The sequence below is a fragment of the Schistocerca nitens genome, chromosome 2 (genome assembly GCF_023898315.1).
Source record: "Schistocerca nitens isolate TAMUIC-IGC-003100 chromosome 2, iqSchNite1.1, whole genome shotgun sequence".
Lineage (NCBI taxonomy): Eukaryota > Metazoa > Arthropoda > Insecta > Orthoptera > Acrididae > Schistocerca > Schistocerca nitens.
In genome coordinates this window covers 721,214,374-721,238,412 of record NC_064615.1, presented here as the reverse complement: position 1 = coordinate 721,238,412, position 24,039 = coordinate 721,214,374, and the positions used below count along the sequence as shown (strand labels likewise).

The window sequence follows — 24,039 nt, the reverse complement described above, 5'->3', positions numbered from 1 at the left end:
TGAAAATATTACAATAAATACAGTTAGCGATTTGAAACACCTGATTGTCCATTATTATTTTTTAGTTTGCTTTATTTATCCTTCCACTTTTTGTCGACAGCTCAAATATCTGTTGTTTCGCTGTCTCATCAGAAAAGTAAAACTATACATTACACACAAAAAATAAAAAATACAATATCAGTGCTCGAATTTTGTAGTAGTAAAAGAAGTGACAGCCAACAATATATTTTTAGGTTTCTATTTCATTGATTAATGTTATTGGACCTGTTCTAATTAATTATGTTACAATGACATGGACTAGGAAACTGTCTCACGCAGAAATACTTAGATACACACAATGGTTTGAGAACCCATGTAGCTGGATGTAAGTAATCAGAATGGCATATACAAATTTTATTTGCATATTAACACAGCACAATATGTATACACTGACTGGCAGTTTACTCGAACACATAGCCACAAAATCTCGGAAATTATTTTCACAATGCAAGACATAGTACGTTTATCGACATTTTTCGAAGTACGTCACGTCATTATGACATTTAAAGTTATACAATTGTAGCATATACCTATGAAAAATAAGTGGTCCTGCTTTCGCATATTTCTCTTTACATCCATATCAACCACAGTACTGCACCTTAACTGTTAATAAAACTAAACGTTGAGAAACGTATTAAAAACATGGTGAATACGTGCAATATTCAGGTTTCACCGCAAATTGTAGACTTGCCCCTCCTCATTTTGAGAACATTCGCAGTAGACTATGTTCACTCTATACATGTTCTCACGCTTTGGTGTGAACTTTCTCCAAGCCGTCCGCTCTGGCTTTAAAACAACGTATAACGTAAGTCTATAGCGTTATCTCTCTTCATTTTTCACATCCATTCTGTAAGCACACCATATCTGCAGTGACCCTTTGCTTGCATAGAAATTTACGCTGGTTTATGCGCAGACAATTTGTTGCGTGTAGACTGACCTTTAATTTAATAAAATGGAGCTTGCGTTTTAATTCTGACTGTGATCGCTTTACTGAAAATTAAAGTAAAAACCATAGTTCTCGAAATGGAAAATCAAACCGCACCATGTTCTTAAAATAAGCGGCCATGGTGAATGGAAAAATTACTTGGATTAACTTTGCTTTTAGGAAACATAAAAATAATTATCATTGGCAATAAAAGTAGTAGCACAGTCAAACATAGACTATGGTAGTAGTAACTCTTTGTATTCTGTGGCAATCGCACCTTTGTGTCGTTATTCGATCACTACAAGCGGTTACAAAGTCGATAGTCATTCCTTTCGATTCAAATAAATCGATAGGCCGTAATATCTGACAAGTGTCAACTAAAACTGAAGAACAAGGAAGTGATTTTAAAGTTTATTTGTGGGTTTGTTGTTTGTCCTAGTGTTTAAACAAGTGGTTGCAGCCATACGATTGCTAGAACGATGACCATGGGAGATGAGACACCAGTTACTTCTCTTGTTTTGCCAGTTTTAATACGCCCCATTTTGTCCCAGGTAAAGTTGATTGCAGTCATTTCGTACAAAATTATACGAAAGAACGAACAGCAGTGGTTGGTGCTATTTTGTTAGTATCGTACTGACAAATTGCTGTGTTTTACAGTTAGAGCGACGTGATGTGGGAGCTTCACAAACACTTCGTGCTGCTCTTTCCAAGGTTGAAGCAGCTCATCCAGGTTTCACATATGATTTCGTTGTTGGTATCATGAGACGTGGCGAATTAAGCATTAACATGAACGAGAGTGTACTACGTCTCCAGGGGAGCACTTCGGAAGCAGATGGTGAGAACTAAGTACTTTTGCATTCTCAACAAAATTGTTAGGGGAAGTTACAATGCAAACTTGAGCGAATTTCCATAGCAACTACCACATGCATTATGTGTCAAAACTGATTTCATTACAGCCGTCGCCCAAATGTATTGTGTAATGTCTGTACAGCTTTCATCCCCTGAAGTGGTGTAGAGTGTCATAGTGGTTCCCTTGCTGAAATCTTAGTTGCTGACAAGCTGATCTGACCCATTGTAGTGCTTATCATATACGTCTATTATATATAAATTGAGTAACTTTTAATCTGAAAACGGCAATTTATTCAGCAGAATGCAAATTTTGGTTCACTTATATCAGAATCATTAAACCTGTTTCGGCATTGTCGATCCCATCAAAATTAAGAACCTTCAGCAATATTGGACATTAAGAAATTACTTGCTGTTCTTAAAAATTTAATCCAGGCACCATATTTATAATAATCCAGCTCTGTTTTTGAATATTCTTTGTTCTTGCACTTCTTAAATGTAGTGGCAAGGTATTACGAAGCAACGATTTTGGGAAAAAAGGCTGCTGTAGCTGACCTACTTATATTAAACAGCAACTGCTCATCTTCTGTTTATTAATATTTACTGGATTAGATTGCCTTTTTCGAAGGAAATAGTTACCTTCATCTATAACTATAAGGGTTCCAGTTAAAGAATTTTTAACCTTGTAATGCAGCTGACATTGAATTTAGATAATCAAATAATTTTTAGACCGAGTGACTAGCAAGGCATCTTTTTAACTGTAATTTCAGTTGTAGGGGATTCCTAATTTCTTGCTTCTTGTTATATAGCAGCTGAAGTCCTTTGTGCTTACTGTTTTACCCCGTTCCCCTGCATTCATAAACGTGGCTGAGGCTACGGACTGAACTGTAGCATATTATAAGATGGCTCTGAGCGCTGTGGGACTTAACATCTGAGGTCATCAGTCCCCTTATTATAAGATGATAATTTCCTTGTAAGTTGGTGAAGCTAAAAAATGCAAAATCATTGTAGTTGTAACAATTTAATCAGTAGCACACCCCAACATGTTTTCACTTTATATTTAATGCACTTTGCGTTATATAGAAACTAGTACTTCAGTGTGCATCCGCTATGTTGTGGTTGGCAAGAGAGCCAACACCGTTTTACTAAAGGAGACCGAAATGCACGCGTTTTAGCTCACGCAGGCTGGCGTGCGGTCTGGAACATGACAAGGAAATTAGAATTTAGAAAAAACGGACATAGCTGGTGGAATACTTAACTTTAATGCATTAATGATGAACGTCGGTTTTGACGGTATATGATTCACAATATCAATAGTAACTGATAATGGCACCTTGCTAGGTTGTAGCAAATGACGTAGCTGAAGGCTATGCTAAACTATCGTCTCGGCAAAGAGAATGTAAGTAGGCAGTGAACCATCGCTAGCAAAGTCGGCTGTACAACTGGGGTGAGTGCTAGGAAGTCTCTCTAGACCTGCCGTGTGGCGGCGCTCGGTCTGCAATCACTGATATGGCGACACGTGGGTCCGACGTATACTAACGGACCGTGGCCGATTTAAAGGCTACCACCTAACAAGTGTGGTGTCGGGCGGTGACACCACACGCTAAGCTATTACATATTAAAGAAGATTGCTTTATGCCCAGGGATGTGTCAAATGAGTTGATTCCGTTCTATAGTGAAGTTGTGCTTTCTTCCCAATATTTAATAGGTTCTTCTACTTTGATTTTGGCATGCAATGCACTCTCCACGTTTCATCGCCAGTAACAATACGATCCAGGAAACTGTTGGCCTCCTTGGCTTACCATTGTGGATGATTCAGTGAAGCAATCATTTGCTTGCCTGTCATCATATCGTGCAGCTGCTTAAGTACCCACCAACATGAAATCTTATAGCACACTCAGAAATCGTGAGCGATGTTGTAAACACCCCCATATGAAATGTCAAGCTCCCAAGCAATGTCCTTATTGTTCAGATTGAACTGTCTAATCTTCAGCATCACCTGACTGTTACGATAGTCCATTCCTTATTTTACTTGTGTTGATGCTCATCTTGTAATCTCTTTTCAAGATCTTATCCAATCCATACAACTGCTTTTCCAGATCTTGTGCCATCTCTGCCAGAATTGCCATTGGCTGCAGTGAAAATTTTTATTTCTTTATGCTGAAACTGACTAAATGGTGCAGTGGTTAGCATACTGGACTTGCAAACGGAAGGACAATGGTTCAAATCTGTGCTAGGTGATCCTAATTTAGGCTTTCTGTGATTTCTCTAAATCGTTTCAGGCAAATGTCAAGACAGTTCCTTTCAATGGGGCAAGGCCAATGTACTTGCCCATCCTTTTGCAATCTGAGCTTTTGCTACATTTCTAATAATGTCTTTGCCGATGGTATGTAAAGCTCTTAATCTTCCTTCCTTTTTTTTTCGTTACACTGAAGAATTCCCTTTTCAGATTTATCTTTATTTCCTTTACTGCTTGCCCGATGTAGAGTCTGAAGGGGATAGGCTACAACCCTGCCCCACTCTCTTCTCGACTGCAGCTCAGTAGAACCGTAGAACCTCAATTTCAAATGGTTAACACACTGACCTTCACCTAGCCACGAGGGGGGGGGGGGGAGTGATGTCAGGAGAATGTAAAGGGCAATCCACAGGTCCATCATGTCCAATCGTACGGAAATACGGAAGCGTCCGATCCCGCCCGTCTGCTTTGACCCATGACGTCACAAATATGGCGGAAACGACCATAAAACACGATTCCAATGTGGCGCATATAAAGTCGTTATGTACACATTGTGAGGACAAAAATACATCGAAAAACAAACACACACACTTTCCACAAGAAGCCTAATGACACTAACGGGACAAGCACGGGAAATGGGGTGTTTTGGGTGGAGGGAAAACTAAATATAAACAAATTTAGACGCCTTGCATAGCTACAACGTGTAAGTGAAGACAGCCATGCATGAATACCCACCCACCTCCCTAGGGGTCGTAACCCCTGCAACCCATAGAAGATAAAGATGCTTCAGTAGCAGATTAGTGTTTTTTGTCTTAAAAAAAAAAAAAAATCTCACGGGATAGAACGAACAGATCAGTAAAGTAAATAAAATAAGATAAAACAGAACTGGAGACAGCCACACTCAAACCAAACTCCGCGCCGTCATGACGTCACACACGACAACACCCTTACGTCACGGGTCAAAGCCGACGCGTGGGATCGGACGCTTCTGTCGACCCCAACTGTCTATGGAAGTGTGAAGTCTTCAGTCACCGTCAAGTGACGTTATCTATTGGTGTATTTGGTTAAATTACGGGCTGCAATAATTGTGTCCAAAACATATATTGCTCAAAGTTTTCATGTCATTGGAGTACTTCACATATGGTCAACGGAACAGGTGGAATCGGACGTTTCCATTAACCCAATCGTACGTCCAGTTCAGTGTTTTCTGAACTTCCACCAGTGAGGTGGAGCATCTTGCTGAAGCCAAAATTTCACAGGTCTTCAGTCTGGGGAAAAACAAACATTTCTGCAACATCTCTAGTTATGCTATTCCTGTAAGTCTTGCAGCAAAGAAGAATGATCCAATTATCTTGTTGCATATGAGACCACACCAAATATTCGCTTTCAGGCTATCTTGCGCCTTTCCCCTGATATAGTGTGGATTCTATGGCCGCCATACGTAACTTTGTGTATTCACTGATCCAGATACGATGAACATGGTCTCGTCAGAAAACATTGCTCGTGGCAAGAAAGCAGGGTTGATTAAGCAGTTCACATGCAAATCCATATCACCATTGCTTGTCATCAGACTTAATGGTCTGCAGAATCTGCACCTTGTATGGATACAGACACAACTGCTTTTTGTGGACCTTGTAAATAGTTGCACATGGCATCTGGAATTCCTGTCAAACCTAACAAATTGATCATCACAGACTTTGTTGGAACATTTGGTAGACATTGTCAACTTTTCCTACTATGCTTTTAGTCTCTTGGTATCTGAGCGCTACTTTTTTATAAACAGGCTGAGCAAAACAGTGAATTTAAACTGACATATAAAAGCACAGTCTGTGCCTTCTTCTGAACTGATGCCATTTTTGCGTGGATGGACAACAAATAAGCAATGAAAACTCATCAAATGTCGACAAAATTTAAGCACCAACTCTAAGTCCTGCTGCACACAATAGACAAGTCAGACCTGAAAAAAATAAATATTTACTGTTTTTAAACTATCTCAAAAATTGGGTATTTCGGTGTAGACACCCTGTGCATTTCAGTGAACTATAAGTGGATGCTAAAAAAGTCTAATGTGAATTAAAGCACAGGAGGCATACTTTACTCATAAGAACGTCAGTTGGAAATAACTGAACGTGGACAGGTACACCTGCCAAAATTATTGTGGGTTAAAATCCTAAAAGGTTGACAACTGTATACTTAAAATGGTATCGAATCATATTCTCTGGAGCATATTGGGTGCTATCTTTAATATTTGAAGGTATACTGTGCTGGACACTAGTTTAATTTTTTTTTTGAAGCAATTGAAGTACTGTTAGAACTAGATGAAACTAGCAGAAGTGTAATTGTTTGCAGATGCAGTAATGGATTGTGGGTCTTCACTAGAATACTTAAACACTTGAAAAGAATTAGTGCTATATTGTGACACATTGGTGACCACGTACATTTTGGCTGTGACATTGAGAGCTGTGATAAGAGGAACTCAGTTTCAAGATGCAAAATGTCAATAAGTAAATTTAATCAAACTACAGTGTCATTGCACACATTAAAAATGATATTCAGTTGCCTGAAGTGGACCCAGCCATATGCTAAAACGGAAACTTTTGTCTAACATTACCTATCTTAGACCTTATTGTATGAAATCATTACATTCATAAGCTTGTCAAAAATTACATATTGCTTTCTACTTTCAAATAGTTCTCATTTCTTTGATTTGTAAGATGAATATTCAGTACTTAGCTTGAACAGTGATGTATGAAGCATACTACAAACTTCATAAACAACATGGCATCTATAACATGTGAATGACAATTTTTTCAAATGTAATAAATGCAGAGTTTCAATTACAGAAATTTACCACAGTGTGAAACAAATACTTACGATTACAAATCATACAGTCAATCACATATAAGTAAGAGGTATTTCTAGGAAAGAAATAAAATTATCATGAAAATAGTGTACAGTGGTAAGGGACTTCACAGCACACAGTATGAACTGAAATAAATAATGTAAATATGTGTTGTAAACGAATGGTGGCTGTGAGGGCAAATCGGAAAGTTCTGCTCCAAGTTTTTTAGCCGAAATAAGGTACATACAGGTACTTACAAATATACATAGTACTGTAGATACCTTACACTAGTTTTCCACATAATCCTCTCATCAATTCAGACATTTGCCCCATTGCAGCACTAAATTTGACATGCCTCTATGACAGAATTCGTTTGACTGATTGCGGAATGACTTTTGGACTGCTGTCTTGCTTTCATTGTTGCATGTTAATCGCTGTCCTCCCTGGAACTTCTTTAGCAGATTTGAAACATGGAACTCCCTAGGGGTGAGGTCCAGATTGTATGGTGGATGGTATAGAGCCCCTCTGTCAAATACCGGAGCTTGTCGGCAGTTCAAATTGCCACATGTGGCCTCAAATTGTCATGGAGAATAATCACATTGTCCCCATCAGGAATCCATCAGTACTTCTTCCTGATGGAAGCTCATAGATGCAGTAGTATGGAACAATAACTGTCTGCATTGATAGTTGCACCCAGTGGCATGTAATCCAGCAAGAGCAGTCACAGTGATCCCAGTAGACTTGATATCACTTTCCCGCTTACATGAGTCTGAACAGAATTTTTTTGTCATAGGCTCTGCTGCTTTGTTTCCAGTGTGAAATACAGTATCCATGTTTTATCACCAGTAACGGTGCAGTACAGAAAACTTGTCTCGGTATACCATTGCAGATGATTCAGTGAGGCAGTCATTTGCTTGCCTTTCATGATGTCATGCATACTTAGGCACCCACCAACATGAAACCTTCCAGTACCCTAAGGACCTGTGAAATGATGTTGTAAACATCCCATATGAAATGCCAAGGTCCCGGGAAATGCCCTGGAGGTGCACATGCCAATCCAGTTTAACAGCTGCACCCATGGGGGGGAAATATTGTCATTTAGTGACAAGCACAGCCTCCTTGAATGCTCACTGTCACACAAGTCGTCACGGACTATTGCGAACTCAAAACACCTACAGCTCGCACATCTCAATGCAAGACATTTTTCCTCATATGTCGGATGCATTTCCTGTGGATTTTAATGGATGTTCATCACATGCCCCATAGAAATAAAGTGCAGTACGTTGCTTGTAGTCAGTGGACATGGGAAGCACAACCGGCATCTTCAGCAACTGACAACAGGGCAGTGCCATTTAGCTACCAGCAGATAAGGTTGGATCTGTCCACAAAAAGTCCATTACTGGAAATGGGTATGTTAAATTGCATTTACAGCTTTAATTTTGGTTAAAAAGGGCAAAGACTTTCGGATCCACCTTCGTAGTATAGGAGAACACACTTTAGCTGCATAGGTCAAAGGTAGGTTGCAAAACAGAGTTCCGAATGTATGCACTATTCAGTAGTAAATCAAAACGTATGTCAGGTATGGCATACAGTAAGAAATTACAAAATGTACATTTATCATAAAAAATCAGGGCAGTATCAGAAAATATGTTTTAGCTGTATAGGTCACGAGGAGATTGTGATTTGCACTTATGAAAATATGTACTTCAGATGAATAAATCAAAACTTCAGTGACAAGAAGCACTGTAACTATCTGTTGTAAAGAAACTGCATTGAGAATTGTAAAAAGGAACTCTATAGCTGTAGTAGAGATAAAGCTGCACAGTATGAACTAAACAAAATATTTATTGTAAAGAAATCAAAGTTAATATCGGAAAATACACTTTAATTATATAACTCAAGGGTAGATAGCAATACCCAAGTTCAGATACGAGAATCTTATCATACATTTCTCAGTAATGACATAGCCTATTCTTATGTTCTCAGATCCAAGTTGGGTGATGGATAAGTTAATCTGTTATCTGTTGTTCAGTATTTAAGTAAAAGAAACTCGGGCAGCTAAACACAACAGCTCAAAACTATTGAGCAGAAAACCTAGGATGCAAATGAAAATTACAATAATAGGACATACAGCTGTATTTATCAGTAGAAACTGACCATTTGCAATAAGGTCACATGCAGCAAATCAAAGCTAACTATGAAACTATTTAAACAAAAATATTGCTAATGTTTCAAAGCCAAACATTAATTGAGAAAGGAACAAAACGAAGAGTGAAATTAATTACAAAAATTAAATAAAAGGAAAGAAAACAGAATTTTACCAAAAATAGCCACTAACATTTCAGAATAAAAACACAACTTTCACTTTCTGGAACATAAATTTTGCTAAGTATTTCCAACAAAAAAGAAAAAAAAAACATGGTCCCCTGTAGGGTTTTTACCTCCATTTTTCAAAATTTTCCCAAAGAACTTGGGGAAGGGTGCCTTACATGGTGTATTGTGCCTTGAGATCTTCAGCCCACTTTCTCGTTGTCACATTGCAGTCCAGCTCATTCTCCATCTCTTGGGCGAGGATACCTTCGTGGGTGCGTTTTCCAGCATGCACTATGTAGTTTTGCTTTCTGCGTTGACAATGGCCATGGACTTTTTTGCACCTCATATCCAGCATGGTAGCCAGTCCTTTGTGGTGGGGCTACCATGTACCCTGCTGGTTGTAACCCCCTGACAACACAAGGATCTCTCTGCTGATGCCTGTGCCGTTAACTCCCCAAGGAGTAGATGCCCGTCACCCTGGGGCATCAGGACTCTCAGCAAAGGCCATCCTGCCAGGTAGCTTTTGCTGTAGCTGGGTGGCACCCGTGGGGAGTGCCCCTGGTCAGTGTGGGTGGCACCAGGGCAGATGATGCATGATGAAGCGTACCATTTCATCACTTGCTGGTGATCAGGCACCAGCAGTCTCTAAGCGTTCCAAGTCTCAGTACAATGCAAGAAAGTACAAACCTAAATCATTCTCCTCCCTGGCCACACCATGGGAGGAATGCCAGGCTAAGGATGGCAGCATACCTTATTCACCCCAGTACCTCGTATGTATGGGAACTTATGGGGACTCCTTTGTTTTGATGAAGCCACAGTTTTTTGTAGAGCATTTAGAGGACAAGTTTTGGGAGGTGGAGGGCTTTTTGAAAATGCTCTTGGGGTTAGTCTTGATAAAAACAGCATCCTCTGCCCAGCGTTACTCACTTGGAACAAGCTGGGGGCTGTTTCTGTTACCATCACGCCACTAAAGACCTTAAATATAGTCCAGGGTATTATATTCCACAGGGACCTTCTTTTGCAGTCTGATGATGAGCTGCATGGCAATTTAGAGCGGCGAGGTGTTCATTTCATGCAGTGCGCCCATCTGAGTCCGAGGGATAATCAGGTTGCCACTGGTGCCTTCATCTTGGCCTTCAAGGGTGACACCTTACCCAAGAAGGTCAAGGTGATGGCCTACCACTGTGATGTCCCTCCCCCAATGTGGTGCTTTAAGTGCTGGAAGTTTGGCCGTATGTCTTCCCGCTGTACTTCCAGTGTCACACGTCAAGATTGTGGACGTCCATCACATCCCAATACTCAGTGTGCCCCACCTCCCTGGACAGACTGATGTACACTGAGGCTAAGAGAAAATATGAGTGCCTACATCCTGTGGCTATGACCTCCTCATACGCTGCCGCTACAAGAACAGTAGTAGCCCCATCAATTCTGCGAATTCCAGTCGGCTCTCAGAGCCAGAAGGCTACACATGCCCCGTTGATGATGGGGGTGGGGGGGTTTTCCTCCCCCCCCCCCGCCCCCACCCCTCCCCTTTGCTCCCGCACCACCTACATCGGGAGCACTGCCCCCCAACCATTGGGGACATCAGTCCCCACTTCAGAGCTGGAGAAGCGTAAGTCTTCTTCGGGGCTCCTCTCGCCAGGAAGGGATCCCTTGGGTCACTCCCTTCCCGAGTTTCTGCTAGTGGGAAAGATGACACCTGCCAGTGGCTGAAGTGCCCAAAAGCAGCTGGTCATAGGGCTTCACGATCCTCCTCAGCCCCAGAGACTGAATCAGTGAAGCCCTCCCAGCGAGAGAAACCCAAGGAGCAGCGAAAAAAGTCCAAAAAGATGACCTAAGACCAAGGAAACTCCGGTGGCACCCACACCACTACTACCTACAAGCTCTGCGTCTGGGGATGAGCTCGCCGGGCCCTCAGACACAGTGGATATAGACCTGGATCTGGTGCGATGGCATCTTTCTGTTGCAATGGCGGGAGAGCACCATCATTCCGGTGCTCAAACTCGGTAAAAACCTGCTTGATGTGGATAGCTATAGGCCCATCAACCTCACCAACATTTTTGTAAGCTGCTGGAATGTATGGTGTGTCGGTGGTTGGGTTGGGTCCTGGAGTCACGTGGCCTACTGGCTCCATGGCAGGGCAGCTTCCGCCAGGGTCGCTCTTCCACTGGTCATTTTGTATCTCTCAAGTCTGCCATCCGAACAGCCTTTTCCAGATGCCAGCACCTGGTTGCCGTCTTTTTTGATTTACAAAAATCACATGACACAACCTGGCAACATCATATCCTTGCCACATTATACAAGTGGGGTCTCTGAGACCCGCTCCCAATTTTTATCCAGAATTTCCTGTCGCTTTGTACTTTCCATCTCCAAGTTGGTGCCTCCCATAGTTCCCCCCCCCCCCCCCCCCCCCCCAATATCCAGGAGAATGGGGTCCTGCAGGGCTCCGTATTGAGTGTATCTCTATTTTTAGTGGCCATTAATGGTCGAGCAGCAACCGTAGGGGCTGTCCGTCTCACCTTCTCTATATGCAGATGACTTCCGCATTTCATACTGCTCCACAAGTACTGATGTTGCTGAGCGGCACCTGCAGGGAGTCATGCACAAGGTGCGGTCATGGGCTCTAGCCCATGGTTTCCAGTTTTCGGTTACAAAGTCATGTGTTATGCAATTATGTCTGTGTCGTACCGTTCATCCGGAACCAGAACTTTACCTTAATGATGATCCACTCACTGTAGTGGAGACACATTGATTCTTAGGACTGGTTTTTGATGCCCATTGGACTTGGCTTCCTCACCTCCGCCAGCTTATGTGGAAATGCTGGTAGCACCTCAGTGCCCTCTGCTGCCTGAGTAACACCAACTGGGGTGCAGATCATTCTACGCTGCTGCAACTCTACAGAGCCCTTGTTCAATCCCGCCTTGACTATGGGAGTGTGGTTTATGGTTCAGTGACACCCTCAGCGTTGTGTTTACTCGACCCAGTGCACCACTGTGGCATTCGCCTAGCGACAGAAGCTTTTAGGACGATTCTGGTGACCAGCGTCCTGGTGGAGGCCGGAGCCCCTCCATTGCAGATGAGGCGTGCGCAGTTGCTCTCCAGTTACATTCCACATGTTTGTAGTTCTCCTGCACATCCAAATTACCGTCTGCTTTTCCCGCCCACGGCAATTCATCTCCCTCATTGGCGTCCCAGGTCAAGGCTTAAAATTGCAGTTCATGTGCAATCCCTTCTCTCTGAACTGGCATCCTTGCCTTTACCAGCTATGCTTGAGGTTCATTCACGAACATCTCCATGGTGTACACCTAGGCCGTGGCTTTGCCTGGACCTTTCACATGGCCCTAAGGACTCAGTTAACCCTGCAACTCTCCAATGTCAGTTTCTCTCAATTCTCGACATGTACTGGGGCCATTAAGTGGTTTACACTGATGGCTGATGGTCATGTTGGCTTTGCCTATGTTCATGGAGGACATATAGAACAGCACTCCTTACCAGATGGCTGCAGTATTTTCACTGCAGAGTTGATGGCCATATCTCGTGCTCTTGAGCACATTCGCTCATGCCCAGGTTAGTCATTTCTCCTGCGTACTGACTCCTGGAGCAGCCTACAAGCTGTGACCAGTGCTACCCTCGTCATCTTTGGATAGCAACCATCGAGGAGTCCGTCTATGCCCAGGAACAGTCCAGTCGTTCAGTAGTGTTTGTCTGGACCCCAGGTCATGTCGGAATCCCAGGCAACGAATTTGCCGACAGGCTGGCCAAACAGGCTACGTGGAAACCACATATGGAGATTGGCATCTTTGAAACTGACCTGCGTACAGTATTACGCTGCAAGGTTTTGCGGCTTAGGGAGATGGAATGCATAACCTCAGTGCGCACAACAGGCTGTGTGCCATTAAGGGAACTACGAATGTGTGGAAGACCTTCATGTGTGCCTCTCGCAGGGACTCTGTGGTTCTGTCGGTTCCGCATTGCCATACGTGGCTGACGCATGGTTATCTCCTCCGTCTCGAGGACCTACCTCGGTGTCGCTGTGGCTGACGAATGCTGGTTGTCCATCTCTTGCTGGACTGCCCACTTTTAGCCGCTCTGTGGCGGACTTTTAACTTTCCCAGCACCCTACCTTCGGTGTTGGGTGACAATGCTTCAACAGCAGCTTTAGTTTTACATTTTATTTGTGGGGGTGAGTTTTATCATTTGCTCCAAGTATTAGCACATGTCCTTTGTCCCTGTGTGTCCTCCACCCTAGTGCTTTCAGAGTGGAGGTTTTAATGTGTTGCAGAGTGGCTGGCTTTTCCTCTTTATGCTCGTGGTAAGCCAGCCATGATAAACTGTTTCATGTGTCTTTCTGGTTTTCTTGTCCCCTTTTGTCCATTAAAGTGTTTGTTGCCCTTCAGTCGTTGTTGTGGTTTTTCCTTTCATTCTGGTTTTTGTTGTAAGTGTCATTGTTTTAGCTTCACTCTTGCAGTATTGTTTCCTTAGGAACAAGGGACAGATGACCTCGCAGTTTGGTCCCCTCCCCCCCCCCCCTCTTTTAAACCAACCAACCACTTGTCTGAGACTGTAGTAGGGACATTCACTGCTTCCCTTGCTCTAAAATGCTTTTTGTCCCCCCCCCCCCCAAATAACCACTATTGTATTTGTAAAGGCCCCCCTTTTTTATTTCTAAGTTCTATAGAGTGATTGATTTCTAAATACTTGTAACCAACCTTATCTACTCCTTAATAAGCCTGCCATCAATCTGAAATTATTGTTGACCCACTGGCTATATACTTTCTTATTAGGTTAAACATAGTGGTGGCTTTCCTACTTTCTGCTTAATGAGATACCATGTTAGGATAAGGATTGCCACTACAAATAATCCCCCCACCCCGCACACAGAGAGTCCAACATCATTATGCCCTCTCCCACCCTTTTTGCCAAATTCAGACTCACTTGTTTCAAGAATGCACCCCCTCCCCCCTCACTTATTTTGTTTCCTAATAAACCAAGGACAAATTTCATTACAGCGTGAAAACCAGTCTATAACTGTTTTAATGTCTGTCTGACTTTCAGGTTTGTGAACCAAACATGACACTTTAGACAAGAACCTAACAAGTCAATAAAATATTTTTCACAGTTAACTTTGATTTGTCAAACCAAGTGCCTTGACGAATAGAACGCCACATGTAGTTATTCTACAGTGCCACACTGTAAAGGTCCTGAGTCTGGTTCTTAGGAAACCAGGAACCTTAGACAGTTTCATGTCACGGCCACATACATGGCATTTATACTGATTAGCATTGCAATTGAACTCTTCATGAAATTAACAGTGCTGTTTGTGTCCCCAAGCTTGACTGCTAATTTCAGCACTATGAAATGTACCCAAGGAATTTCAATCTCAACACTTGCACTATGTAAAATCAGGTTCAGATCTTTGACTAGCAACAACCTCCATATTTTGCTAGTAAAAGAACTGATTGTTAGGATTCCTGCAAATACGTAAGAGTGTATTGTTCCTCACAAACATTGAAGATTAAAATGTTAGTTACTAAACCAATGAGATTACAAGAGAAAATAATGCTATAAGGAAATGCGGTTCAAAATGCACACTGAAAGTTAATGTTATTGCAACCTTTAACATTACATCATTGGTCAAAGCTGACAACTAGTATCAAATATTCCTTTTAACCTGATTTGCAGACAAAAGTGCTACAGGGTTTTGCATGAAATTACTGACTCCATAAACCAGAGAAAATCGTCTTGTGTCCACAAAGGTACTCTAGCACTCTGGTAATGTTCATTCTTCTTGGAAGCTCTGCACATGGATATATTGATTTTGATGCTATTTTCAGAACTGGGACTTGCCTGAAATGATTGTTGTGCCACTCCTCTGTCCTGTTATTGGACATTTCTCTCTGCTGCCATGTCAAGGGAACTGCGACAGTGATCACCATACTGGCAGTCCTTGGTGCTCAAGATGTAGTAGCGTTGTCCATGTGGATATTTGTCCTGCTATACCAAACCCATTACTCAAAGTACAAAACTTGGCTAACCAAGCAAATAATGTATGTTTTATTGGATGCTAGTCGTATGGGGCTATTGAGATCCTTCATGACATTGAGCATGACTCTCCTGAATCCACTGACTACATAGTCGTGTGACAGCTATGAGCAGCAGTATTGTGGAATGACAAACCACTGCTCAATAGGTCACAAATATGCCACTATCGTTTCCAAAACGTGCTGGTGCAGGCACATGTTTCTCATCCTTACTCAAGGCATAATATTATCTTCTCATAAACAACCTACATATAATGTACTTCAAATATGATTTTTGAATGAGAAACTGACTGCGTAATCTTTCTGTATACACTGAGGTGACAAAAGTCATGTGCTACCTCCTCATATAGTGTCAGACCTCCCTTTGCCCAATGTAGTGCAGCAATGTGACATGACATGGACTTAGCTAGTCATTGGAAGACATATGCAGAAATTGAGTCATGTTTCCTGTATATCCTTCCATAATTGACAGTGTTGCTGGTGCAGAACATTGTGCACGAACTGACCTCTTGATTATGTTCCATAAATTTTTGATGGGATTCACGTTGAGCGATATGGGTTGCTAAATCGTTAGCTCAAATTGTCCAGAACGTTCTTCAAACCAATCATAAACAAATGTGGTTCTGTTCAAATGGTTCAAATGGCTCTGAGCACTATGGGACTCAACTGCTGTGGTCATTAGTCCCCTAGAACTTAGAACTACTTAAACCTAACTAACCTAAGGACATCACACACATCCATGCCCGAGGCAGGATTCGAACCTGCGACCGTAGCAGTCGCACGGTTCCGGACTGCGCGCCTAGAACCGCGAGACCACCGCGGCCGGCTGTGGTTCTGTGACGCAGCGATTTGTCATTCATAGGGTCCAGTGACAGGGAGCATTCCCATCCATCGAAATTACTTCGTTGTTTTGGAACATGAAGTCCGTGAAAGGCTGCAAACATTCTCCAAGTAGCCAAACATAACTGTTTCCAGTCAATGATCAGTTCAGGTGGACCAGAGGACCCAGTCCAGTCAATGCAAACCCAGCCCACACTGTTATGGAGCCACCACCATCTTGCACAGTGTCTTGTTGACAACATTGATCCATGGCTTCACGTGGTCTGTGCCACACTCAAATCCTGCCATCAGCTCTTACCAACTGAAATTGGGACTCATCTGTCCTGTCCACAGTTTTCCGGTCATCTAGGGTCCAACCAATATAGTTATGAGCCTAAGGCGATGTCATGCTGTTAGCAAAGGCACTCGCATCAATTGCATGCTGCCATAACTCATTTATGTCAGATTTCGCTGCACTGTTCTAATGGGTATGTTTGTCGATGTCCCATATTGATTTCTGCAGTTATTTCATGCATGTTGCAAGCCTTTTCACATGAATCACCCAATTATAAATGATAGCTCTGCCAGTGTGCACTGCCCTTTTGTACCATGTGTACACGATAGTACTGCCAGCTGTATGTGTGCACATCACTATCGCATGATTTTTGTCACCTCGGTGTATACAGAATATAGATGGTGTTACACCTGTCAGTTTGTGTGGCTATGCTGAAATGGTAATTGTTTGCATATCCAAGCATATAGTATACTTCATGCCAATTTGACATTTTTCGTTTGCCTTCTTCATGGTACTCCTGTTTTAATGACCAGCAGTGTATAAAATGGAAGGTATTTCTGAGAGACAACAGTACAGAACCAGGCTATACTAGGGGGAACTACCATATGTTACACAGTATATATACGAGGGGTGTTTGAAAAGTCCGTGCAAAGTTCGAGAAATGGCACCACAGGCGCGTATCGATGTCATGTTCAGTTAGTAGCACCTTTGGAAAGAACGCACACACCAACTTTCAGCCATATTGGTCTATTTCTTTGTGTTTGGCATTCTTGTGAATCAAGGAAGTAGAGTGATTGTCAAAAAATGGACGAAAAAGAATTTTGTGTGGTGATTAAACATTACTTTATGAAAGGCAAAGTGCCTCAGGTGACTAAAGAGAAGCTTGATAAACATTACGATGACTCTGCACCTTCAAGTAGAATAGTTTATAAATGGTTTCAAAATTTTCGGAGTGGCCATATGGGCACAAGTGGTGGTGAACATTCTGGACACCCTGTGGAGGCTACAACTCCAGAAATCATTGATAAAATCTATGATATGGTGATGGATGACAGAAGAGTTAAGGTGTGTGAGATTGCTAGTGCTGTGGGCATCTCAAATGAGCAGGTACATAATATTTTGCATAAACATTTGGACATGAGAAAGCTATCCGCAAGATGGGTTCCGCAATTGCTCACGCTTGACCAAAAACGGAATCGTGTGAAGTGTTGCAAGGATGGTTTACAGCTGTTCAGGGAGAATCCACAGGACTTTAAGCATCGTTTCATCACTCCTGAGACCAAATAACAATCTAAACAATGGGTTACCAAGGGAGAATCTGCACCAAAAAAGGCGAAGACCATTCCTTTGGCTGGAGTGGTTATGGAGACCGTCTTTCGGGATTCGCAAGGAATAAACCTCATAGACTATCTGGAAAAGGGTAAAACTATTACAGGTGAATATTATTGATTGTTATTGGACCGTTTTAAAACTGAGCTGCAAGAAAAAGCTCGCTATTGGACTGCAAAAAGTCCTTTTCCATCGTGACAGTGCACCAGCACACACCTCAGCAGTTGTGGTCGCAAAATTAATGGAAATAGGATTCCAACTCGTTTCACATCCCCCCTATTCTTCAGACGTGGCTCCCTCGGACTACTATTTGTTCCCAAATTTGAAGAAATGGCTTGCGGGATAAAGACTTTATTCAAACAAGGAGGTGATTGCAGCAAATAATAACTATTTTGCAGACTTGGACAATTCCTATTATTCGGAAGGGATCAACAAATTAGAACAGCATTGGATGAAGTGAATAAGTCTAAAAGGAGACTGTCGAAAAATAAAAAAAGGTTTACCGCAGACACATAAGTAGTTTTTATTTTTGCACGGACTTTTCAAACGCCCATCGTATAGACCTAGTCAGCAGCCCTTGTAGCTTGGTTATGTACTAACTTGTGAGAGCTGGCTGTCCACAAGAAATAGTGGGCTTGTCCATCTATGCTGGAGTTACATGTTTTTCGATTTATTTGGATCTTATAAGCTTCTATTTCATTGTTTAAATAGCACACCAGTAAGAGTTTTGTTATGTTATAAATTAATGTGGTAATTTTCATAAATGAAAATTTGTGTGTCAACTGTGTGGAAACATGTTGTTATTTGTGTCACTGTCTCCTCTTATTACTATAATATGGTATTTTGATTGTCAGATGTTTAGGATGGGTGGTAGCGACAGAGCATCGAGTGACATTATACTGAGTGCACTATCCGAAAATTACCTCAAGCAATTAGACAGAGAACCGACTCGTGGAGATAACATCTTGGACCTACTGATAACAAACAGATCTGAACTTTTCGACTCTGTAAGTGCAGAACAGGGAATCAGTGATCATAAGGCCATTGCAGCATCCCTGAATATGGAAGTAAATAGGAATATAAAAAAAAGGGAGGAAGGTTTATCTGTTTAGCAAGAGTAATAGGAGGCAGATTTCAGACTACCTAACAGATCAAAATGAAAATTTCTGTTCCGACACTGACAATGTTGAGTGTTTATGGAAAAAGTTCAAGGCAATCGTGAAATGCGTTTTAGACAGGTACGTGCTGAGTAAAACTGTGAGGGACAGGAAAAACCCACCGTGGTTCAACAACAAAGTTAGGAAACTACTGCGAAAGCAAAGAGAGCTTCACTGCAAATTTAAATACAGCCAAAACCTCTCAGACAAACAGAAGCTAAACGATGTCAAAGTTAGCGTAAGGAGGGCTATGCATGAAGCATTCAGTGAATTCGAAAGTAAAATTCTATGTACCGACTTGACAGAAAATCCTAAGATGTTCTGGTCTTACGTTAAATCAGTAAGTGGATCGAAACAGCATATCCAGACACTCTGGGATGATAATGACATTGAAACGGAGGATGACACGTGTAAAACTTAAATACTAAACAACTTTTTCCAAAGCTATTTCACAGAGGAAGACCGCACTGCAGTTCCTTCTCTAAATCCTCGCACGAACGAAAAATTGGCTGACATCGAAATAAGTGTCCAAGGAACAGAAAAACCACTGAAATCACTCAACAGAGGAAAGTCCACTGGACCTGACGGGATACCAATTCGATTCTACACAGAGTACGCGAAAGAACTTGCCCCCCTTCTAACAGCCGTGTATCGCAAGTCTCTAGAGGAACGGAAGGTTCCAAATGATTGGAAAAGTGCACAGGTAGTCCCAGTCTTCAAGAAGGGTTGTCGAGCAGATGCGCAAAACTATAGGCCCATATCTCTGACATTGATCTGTTGCAGAATTTTAGAACGTTTTTTGCTCACGTATCATGTCATTTCTGGAAACCCAGAATCTACTCTGTAGGAATCAGCGATCGTATAAGACCCAACTCGCTTTATTTGTTCATGGGACCCAGAAAATATTAGATACAGGCTCCCAGGTAGATGCTATTTTCCTTGACTTCCGGAAGGCGTTCGATACAGTTCCGCACTGTCACCTGATAAACAAAGTAAGAGCCTACAGAATATCAGACCAGCTGTGTGGCTGGATTGAAGAGTTTTTAGGAAACAGAACACAGCATGTTGTTCTCAATGGAAAGACGTCTACAGACATTAAAGTAACCTCTGGCATGCCACGGGGGAGTGTTATGGGACCTTCGCTTTTCATGATATATATAAATGACCTAGTAGATAGTGTCAGAAGTTCCATGCGGCTTTTTGTGGATGATGCTGTAGTATGCAGAGAAGTTGCAGCATTAGAAAATTGCAGCGAAATGCAGGAAGATCTGCAGCAGATAGGCACTTGGTGCAGGGAGTGGCAACTGACCTTTAACATAGACAAATGTAATGTATTGCAAATACATAGAAAGAAGGATCCTTTATTGTATGATTATATGATAGCAGAACAAACACCGGTAGCAGTTACTTTTGTAAAATATCTGGGAGTATGTGTACGGAATGCTTTGAAGTGGAATGATCATATAAAATTAATTGTTGGTAAGGCGGGTGCCAGGTTGGGATTCATTGGGAGAGTCCTTAGAAAATGTAGTCCATCAACAAAGGAGGTGGCTTACAAAGCACTCATTCAACCTATACTTGAGTATTGCTCATCAGTGTGGGATTCGTACCAGGTCAGGTTGACAGAGGAGATAGAGAAGATCCAAAGAAGAGCGGCGCGTTTCGTCACAGGGTTATTTGGTAAGCGTGATAGCATTACGGAGATGTTTAGCAAACTCAAGTGGCAGACTCGGCAAGAGAGGCGCTCTACATCATGGTGTAGCTTGCTGTCCAGGTTTCGAGAGGGTGCATTTCTGGATGAGGTATTGAATATATTGCTTCCCCATACTTATACCTCCCGAGGAGATCACGAATGTAAAATTAGAGAGATTCGAGCGCGCACAGAGGCTTTCCGGTAGTCATTCTTCCAACGGCTGGAACAGGAAAGGGAGGTAATGATAGTGGCACGTAAAGTGCCCTCTGCCACACACCGTTGGTTGGCTTGCGGAGTATAAATGTAGATGTAGATGCCTTTTTAGCATTTGTTACAAAGTACACCCTGATATAACGTAGAATGTCAGAACTACTATTTGAGAAAATGTCTAAACTCTTAGAACTTCCATGCACTGGAAAACCCAGAAACTTTTGTATTATTTATTTTGGTTTTACGTGTCAGCAAAGAATGATGTTTTCTAATTTCAGTGGTTGAATATCGACTTACACGATCAGAGGATGCATTCCAAGAACTAAATCGTAAGTCTGCTGCGTTGAAGAGAATATTGAGCAGAATTCCAGATGAAATTACTGACCGGAAAACTTTTTTGGAGACCATCAAGTGAGTTTAAAATGCAGAACATACTTATATTTTAAAAAATTAAAAATAAATTGGACTACATAGCAGGAAATAATTCTGGTGGGATGTGAAGCAAATGTGTAATTAAGCAATGGGAAGTCCAGGAAGGAATACCTGTCCTCCACCTGCCTATTCACTCTCATGCTTGCACTTCAACACTACACATGTGTTCTATCCCACCAATGTTTTTACTTGTGTTCTCCCTTTCTCCACTTCCCTCCTCTCCCCAATCCGTTCTCCCCCCTCCCCTCCTCCTGCCCCCCCCCCCTTCACCCTCCTCTCCTCTCCTCTCCCAAGCACAAGCTCCCAACACCTAGCAGCCCTCTACTGTTCCCACCATATCCCTACACGCTCCCACAAGTCCCTGCATGCCACAACAGGTAGCACAGCACCTTCTCCCATCGCCAACCTGCTATGCCTCTCTACCTCATGCTGCCTCCCTTACCTCCAACATCCACTCCAGCAAATTATTGCTCATGTCAGATGCAATTGCAGTTGGGCTCCAGTACCTGGAGGCAGTGGTCATGAATGTGTGATTTGTCTCTGTGCATTTTTTTTTTTTTTAAAAAAGGACTATGTGCAAAAACTTAAATATTTTGGCAATCTTTTTCATTGTGCCTGTCTGCGGCTCAACACCCCCTCTATGTCAAATGTGTAATTAGCTTTGAAAGAGTGATCTTTATGTATGTTATAACAGGGAATAAAATGCTTAGTAACAGTTTTTCACAACCTGCCTATCTGGGAATATGTGGAGTCTTAAATCAGAAATAATCTTTATGAAACTAAAAGAACAGCTTTTCTGTGAAACAAAAAAACTAAAGTAAAGGTAGGCTGTTAGTGTACATTTTTAAAATAAAAATGTGCTGCTGGGTAACATTCAGTGCTATGTTGCTCCACTCTTTGCATTCTAACACACTTGGGATCTTCATTGGAATGTTGTTCACACGATGAGCAAAGTGTTACAGAAGCCTAATCGTTCTTTGATTGCTACTCTTGAGTTTTCCAGAATGTGAAAAGGACTCCTGAGACAATACACTGCAACTTTCAATTGGTCTCCAAGTATACTTAATTGGATTCATGTCTGCATACAGCACAGTACATCCCATTTGGTTGGACCTAGCCTCCTGGAGGAAGGTGTTCATGAGCTTGTTCATGTGCTTGTGCATTATTGTCTTGAAAGTTACCTCCAACATCAAATTGCTGACTATAGGGCAGAACAGTGGGTTGGATAGTCTGACCTGATACTACACAGCCTTCAAATTACCCTCTTTTGTGATGAAGTGTGTCTGATCAGTGTGCGGTACTATTCCAAAACATGATTGAATCGTCTCCTTGCTGAACCTGTAGGACTGTATTCCTGAGACATGCATCAGTAACGGGCTGCCTCCACACTCTTGTACAATGATAGTTAGTTGTTGGGCAATGTTGCATTCATCAGTGAAAGGAACCTGATAGCATTGATCCAGTTTGATTTTTGGTGTTCCATTGCCCAACTTCTTCACACACCATTGTGATTTGGGGGAGGAGGGAGTGTGGTTACTGTTGTTTGAAATGGACCACAAAGACCAAATTGATAGTGTGGAGAGGATTACGTACAGTTTGGGTCAGTATAACCCTCAGAGTTGTTTCAAATAGGCAACACACAGTTCAGTTGCATTCTCCTCTGATTGCCTACCAAGTCATAATTTGCAGGTAGTCGTCATCAGACAGTACCGTCCATCACATATAACCAGTATGAGACAGCAGTTCAAAGTTTTGTGTCTCTTGATAGCAGGTGAATATTTGAAAGACGTTGCTGTGGTACACACCAATTTGGTGGGCACCTTCCCTTTGTGATAACCATTCTTGCCGTAAAGTGCCAATTTGTGCACTGTCCAAACCAGAAGTTACTTTTCAAGAAATATCGAAAGATTGCTGTGTACAGGAGCCCCATTGTCCCTGCTTCACGACTGGAGACACAGTGCACACTAGTGATCTGCACTAAAATGGGAGTTTAATTTAACTTATGTTATGTAGGTGGTTGTACATAGTGATTTCTCATTTAAAAAATACAAACTGTGCAAGTCATAAGGGCAATGCTATTTTGAGCAATTTAGTTTATAACTGCTGACAGACGGGTCTGAATAATTGATAGAGGGACTGAGGAGGGAGTGGTAGCTTGTAACTGCACATGAAGGAGTAACAGAAAAGGGATTGTGTGTCACATGATGTTCTGATTTAATAATTAAATTTCATTGTGTGTTCTATAGTATCATGGAAAAAAAATGGATTGGGAGGTCTCCATTCGAGGAAATAAATCTCCCCGTGGATCAAATATTAAGGAACAAGTAAAACACTCAAGGGAGACCTTCCTATTGAAATTACAGGTATCTTCTTTGGGTTGAGGACAGAAGAAGGAAGAGGTAGGAGAAAAGGGTAGATGATTTGTCAGACTTTATATTAAAATATGCAGGGAGGAGGAAGTAAATACTAGTTGTGGTTAACAATTGTTTGCAAGAAGTAATACAGACCCAAATAAAAAATGATGGAAGAATTAATATTTTAATGGAAATGTGGGTAGAAAAACATTAAACTATTGTACAACAAAATATAACAGTTTGAGGACAGTGAAAGGGATGAAGTTGAGTTGGAAGAGTCAACTTATGTGGTCAGGACAGTGAGTAAGACAGTAGGGTCAAATGAGCAAAGGAAAAGGGTAGCACTTGTGTAAATAATAGTGTGAGGGAGGCGGAGGTGCCACAAAAAGAGAGGGAAAGAGATGGGATGAGGCTGGAATAACAGCTTTACTGGAACTTCATTCTCACTTGCACATGTGTAATAGTCCTTGGAAAATTGTGCGAACATTTTAGTTACTGCCTGATACAA

The 24,039-nt window shown here is 41.9% G+C and overlaps 1 protein-coding gene across 1 annotated transcript in view; it reads left to right on the top strand.

Moving 5' to 3' along the window:
* The first annotated feature begins 1,310 nt into the window (after positions 1–1,310).
* The window catches only part of LOC126236898 (programmed cell death protein 10), a 35,578-nt gene continuing 12,849 nt past the window's right edge, over positions 1,311–24,039 (top strand). The window contains exons 1-3 of the mRNA XM_049946541.1: positions 1,311–1,515; positions 1,622–1,799; positions 21,024–21,156. Of these exons, the coding sequence (XP_049802498.1) occupies positions 1,444–1,515; positions 1,622–1,799; positions 21,024–21,156 (383 nt within the window). The 5' untranslated portion in view covers positions 1,311–1,443. The remainder of the gene's footprint in view (positions 1,516–1,621; positions 1,800–21,023; positions 21,157–24,039) is intronic.